We start from the raw sequence: 5,590 nt of genomic DNA on the forward strand, positions 1-5,590 counted from the left end.
AGAAGAAATGAAAATAGACATTAAAAAGTTCAATGAATCAAATGAGAATGAAAACACTACATACCAAAAGTATTGGTACATAACAAAAGCATGCTCAGAGGGTACTTTAAAGCAATAAGTGCATGCATCTAAAAAGAAGAAAGAAACAAAATGAACACCTTAACCAAACAGCTTTGCAAGAGCAGCAAAGTAAGCCAAAGTAAGAACTAATGAAGGTCAGAGCAGAAGTAAATGAAATAAAAAAAAGAAAACCTATGGAAAGAATCAACAAGACAAGAAGTTTGTTCTAAGAAAGGATTAATAAAATAGATAAACAATTGGCAAATTTACCAGAAAAAAGACGAAAGTGCACAAAACATGCATAAGAAACATATGGGTGACATCACCACACTTCAACACATTTGAAAATCTAGAAAACTTGGACACATTTCTAGAAACATATTACATATCTAAATTAACACAAACTGAAGTAAAAACTTGAAAAGACCTATAACAAAAGAAGAAATTAATCAAGTCGTTAAAAAAAAACCCTATAAAAAATCTCCAGGCCCATACGGCTTTACTGGTGAATTCTACCAAACATTCAGAGAAGTGTTAACACCAATTTTACTCAAATGATTCTAGAAAAGGATGGCTAGCTCCTGAATTCATTTTATGAAGCAAGAATACCCCTGATACCCAAACAGGCAAAGGACTCACTAAAAAAGAAAATCATAGGCCAATATCTCTCATGAACATAAAGGCAAAATTCTCAACAAAATCCTGGCCAATAGAATTCAACAGCATATAAAAATAATAATACCGCATGACCAAGAGGAGTTCATACCAGGTATGCAGGGATGGTTCAATATTAGAAAGACAATCAACATAATCCATCATAGATACAAAACAAAGGGAAAAAACTGCACATAATCATATCAGTTAATATACAAAAGGGATTTGTCAAAATCCAACACCCATTCCTGATAAAAACACTCAACAAATAGTAATAGAATGGAAATTTCTCAGCATAATTAAGGACATACATACAAATCCAACAGCCAACATCACTCTCTACAGAGAGAAACTGAAACCATTACCCTTATAAACAGGAACCAGAACCTTTATCACCACTCTTATTAAATATCATGCTAGAAGTCTTATTGTTGTTGTTGTTAGGTGCCATCAAGTCAGTACCGACTCATAGTGACCCTATGCTAGAAGTCTTAGCCAGAGCTATAAGACTAGAAATGGAAACTAAAGGCATCCAGATTGGCAAAGAAGAAGTAAAACTCTCTCTATTTGCAAATGATATGATCTTATACTTAGAAAATACCAAAAACTCAACAAGAAAATTATTGGAACTCATTGAAAAGATTTGGCAAAGTGGCATGGTACAAGATAAACATTCAAAACTCTTTGGGATTCCTTTATACTAATAAAAAGAGCTCTGGAAAGGAATTCAGGAAAACAATACCATTTGCAATAGCCCCCCAGAAAAAGAAAAAGAAACAAAACAACAACAGCAACAAATTGGAATGTTTTGTAGATATTAATTAAGGGGGTCTAGGTTTATTTGTTGACAAAGATATGTCTATTTATGATGTATTGTTAGTTTGAAAAAAGTAGGAATCTGTGTACAACAAAATCACTTTTTCTTTTACAGAATACTTGCGTGTATTTAGAAAAAACACTTGAAGGAAAATAACACAAAAGTATTAATAATAGTTTATCTCTGGATTGTGAATTTATAGATTTAGTTTTTTAATCTGTAAATTATAATAGCTTTAATAATAAATATATATTGCTTATATAAGAAAAATGACCAATGGAAGCTATTTAATCGTTGTTCTACTTTTTGGCTTTAGTTGTGAGCTATTGGTGTCTATTTATTTGCAAGAAAAAGAATATTACTAAATCCATAAAGTTCTTTATGGATTCAAAAGTAACTTATCAAATATCCACTATGTAACTAGACTTCAATCCCAGTAAAGACAAATGCAACATTAAACAAAACTTTCCACATGTCTAGTCTCTTTCATAAGGACCTCCGTTAGAGTGGTGGTTACAAATGAGCTACGAACTGCAAGGTCAGCAGTTCGAAACTATCAGCTGTTCTGAGGGAGAATGAGAACTGACTTGACGGCACTTAACAACAACAATCTACTGATATCTAAACAATGTGTGTTCCTATTTTAGATATTCAGCTTTGTGGATTAGAATTTCAATAACTGTAGTTATTGTCATTCATTCATTAAAAAAATTATTGAGTAGCCAAAATCATGTGTTTGATAGTGTAAGGAATGCAACAAGAATTAGATATTGCACTTGACCTGAAGTTGCTTTTGAGTCTTGTTAGTTATATAAGCATAACTTGAAGGGAACCTTTAGAAATATTTAATAGTATTTTACAGGACACATGCTTTTCATGGCTTTTGACTAAATCCAGAGTAATTATTTTTACTTACTGTTTATTTTAGGCTGAGGCATTACACCTTTAGTATTTATCAACATGACAGAATTTAAGAAGATGTTCCATTCGTATTCTGACAGGGAACCAACATTCCACATTAGATTTTCAGTCACATTATTTTGCATGATTGCCGTACAAAGCCGAAAGGAGAAGCAAAGTTTATGCTGATTAAATAGAGCTGAAGAAACCACCTATAGGGAGAAGAGTAATACTAAATAATATAGACTAACTCAACTATATTAAATAAGTATGCAAACTTCACATTAAAGAATATCTGACCTTAAAAACATTTCTTGTCAACACCTCTATTGCATTTTTAATATGCTTATTCAAGGAATTTTTTTCACTTTCCAAGTTAGGTTCTTTTGAGAGGTTTGTAATTTCATTAACTTTTCCCTCCTTTTTCAGACTAGAAGCTGAGTTAACGTGTTCTTGTTCTTTGCTCTTGGAAACTACCGATAAAACAAAAACCTGACGAAACCAGTCTAGGGAAAACTGGTACATATAGTTGATGTGTTTGAGATCAGCTACTAGAAAGTAGAGCAGGGCGCCTTGGGTAGCAATGGGCAGGTAGTTTTTACGTGTTGCTTGAATGTCACATTCTGCTTTCTCTGTTGCTTTGATGCGCTTTGAAATTTCACTTGAAGTCGATTTGGATTTTCTTAGAATGTCTATGATATCTTCATCATCTAATATGCATCCTATAGACAAACAGGAAATTTTTTTTAAATAAAAACAATTGTTACATTACATGGTTGTTTCCATATCCTGTACTCTGTCAGTTTTTACTGTTGGCTTTTTGTTAGGGTTTATCTTATATAAAAATAGGTCATATTTCTACTAAATTTGATGAATGGTGCACATGTCTCCCATCCCATCCCATTCCTTCATTTTTTTCTTAATATCTATCTTTCACTGCTTATGGACTCTATTTTCATTATAGGCACATAGGAAGTAACTTTTATTGTAAAGAACACATTTTACATTGTGAGTTAAGTAAAAGTTTCAGAAAATAGCACCATTATTGTATGTAATGCACATGTAATATATGTGATATTTCATAGTTTATCTTATTAAAACCAACAAAGTTTATTTATCAATCAATTAATAGGTTGCAATTCACCTTTTGAATAAAACACTGTAGCTGTTGTTGTTAATTGCCATTGAGTCAGTTTGACTCATAGCGACCCTGTATAGAAGTTTTTCAGGCTCATCTTTCTTCTGCAGAGCAACTGGTAAGCTCTAACTGCTGACCAGTGCGTATTTCTCCCCACTTCAAATACTTAAAGCAGCTCTCATAGTTTCTTTTTAAGTTTCTATTTTGTTGCTGTTGTTAAGTGCTGTGGAGTTGGTTCCAACCCATAGCGACCCTGTATAGGGTTTCCAAGGAGCAGCTGGTGAGCTTGAACCTCTGACCTTGTGGATCAAACCGACTTTGCAGTCCAGCACCCTACCATATCATTTCCCATGGGTGAGAGAAGAGAGTAATGGCAAAGGTCAACTATGTACAAAGAGTCAGTAAGAATGTCTTGTGTTACTAATACTTGGAAAGGAAGAGCAAAGATTAAGTGCAGCATCAAAATTTATTTTTATTTATTATTTTCCCCCTAACAACAATTTTTATAAATCATCCCACAAGGTGGTCCACAGCTCAGATGTAGACATTACTTAGAAAACTTCATCTGTATCAATAAGAATACACTATCCAAATCACGGGATAAAGTAATCAATCCCTTTATGACCTATGATAGTCATATCTAACTGAAATATCATGTTTAGTTCTGGATACCTCATTTTAAGAGGGCTCTTTGTAAACTAAAGTGTGCTCAGAGGTATTAAGGATAGTGAGGGTCCAGAAAACATACAATAAAAAATACAGTTAAAGATGATAGCAAAATAAGACATTTGCCATATGAGTGGTTCATAAAATGGGACTGGCTGTATTTCTGAATTCTGTTAGATTAGTTGCATAACTTTTTATACGTATCACATACTACCTAGATGCCCCAGTTTTGTTTCCAGCTGATGGTTCCAATCTTTAAAGAGAAACAGGCATGGAAACCTTGTCCTATCATTGATACAAGCATGACTTCTTTATGTGTAATAAAGAAACAGGGGGCAATTGTTGTAAGGAAACAAAGTATATGAATTGTTGAATGTAAAATTGATAACCTGTAAATTTGCAATTCACAACAAAACATTCTGTAAAAAAAGAAGAAGGTTATTATGTGTAATTAAAATAGAAAAGGAATACGTCAGAATTTTCCAGGCACAAATGTGTAGTCACAACTTCATAGTAAACAAATATAATTCTAAGTGAAGACTTGTTAATATTTCTAACACAGAATGAATTTTCCATTAGATCTCTTTTTCCTTTTTATAAATATGGCTACAAAAACTGAGTTACAAATTTCATTTCTTTTTAAAATTCTTCTCTTAACAGCTTCCTCTAAATTGGTCAAGACATTGGCACTTAACTTTTTTTTTTTTTTTTTTTTCAGTTTGAGGATTTAGTGGTAAAATATTGCCTCCTAAGGTATTAAAATAATCCATTCACAAACATAAGGCAGCTTTTTGTTGTAAAGATATTACTTCTTTGTAAAAGGTTATGTTCCTCAGTTATCTGCTGTTATCAGTTGTTAGCATTTTCTTTAAAAAAATTTTTTTTTGCTGTAAATTGAGTAAATGTTTACAGAGAAGATAGACCATCAGTTTTACTTTAAGCAAATTGTACACTTTGCTTCATCTCAATGATTGCAATCCTCTCTATGCAACATCTGCCAACCTCATTCTTCTTTTATATTTCCCTCCCCATCACTTGAGCTAATATGTGTCTGTCTTCTAGCCAGTGAATTACTCTCTCTTCCCTCCCATCCCTGGAAACCATCAAACAATCTTTTAGCATGAAAACTTTCTTGAGTTTTTACAATAGCGGTTTCTCATACAATATTTGTCCTTTTGTAATTAACTAATTTCACTCAGCATAATGTCTTCCAAGTTCATCCATGTTGTGAGGTGTTTAGCTGATTCATCGTTATTGCATTGCCTAGTATTCCATTGTGTGTATGCACCAAAGTTTGTTTATTCATTGGTGGGCATTTAAGCTGTATCCATCCTTTTGTTGTTGTGAATAGTGCT

The 5,590-nt window shown here is 32.8% G+C and overlaps 1 protein-coding gene across 1 annotated transcript in view; it reads right to left on the minus strand.

Moving 5' to 3' along the window:
• Positions 1-5,590, minus strand: part of DNAH14 (dynein, axonemal, heavy chain 14) — a 641,625-nt gene that overhangs the window by 162,409 nt on the left and 473,626 nt on the right. Inside the window, 2 exon segments of the mRNA XM_006871162.1 lie at positions 2,448-2,643; positions 2,732-3,153. Coding sequence (XP_006871224.1) covers positions 2,448-2,643; positions 2,732-3,153 — 618 coding nt within the window.

This window comes from Chrysochloris asiatica, unplaced genomic scaffold (genome assembly GCF_000296735.1).
Source record: "Chrysochloris asiatica unplaced genomic scaffold, ChrAsi1.0 scaffold00161, whole genome shotgun sequence".
NCBI classification, from domain to species: Eukaryota; Metazoa; Chordata; class Mammalia; order Afrosoricida; family Chrysochloridae; genus Chrysochloris; species Chrysochloris asiatica.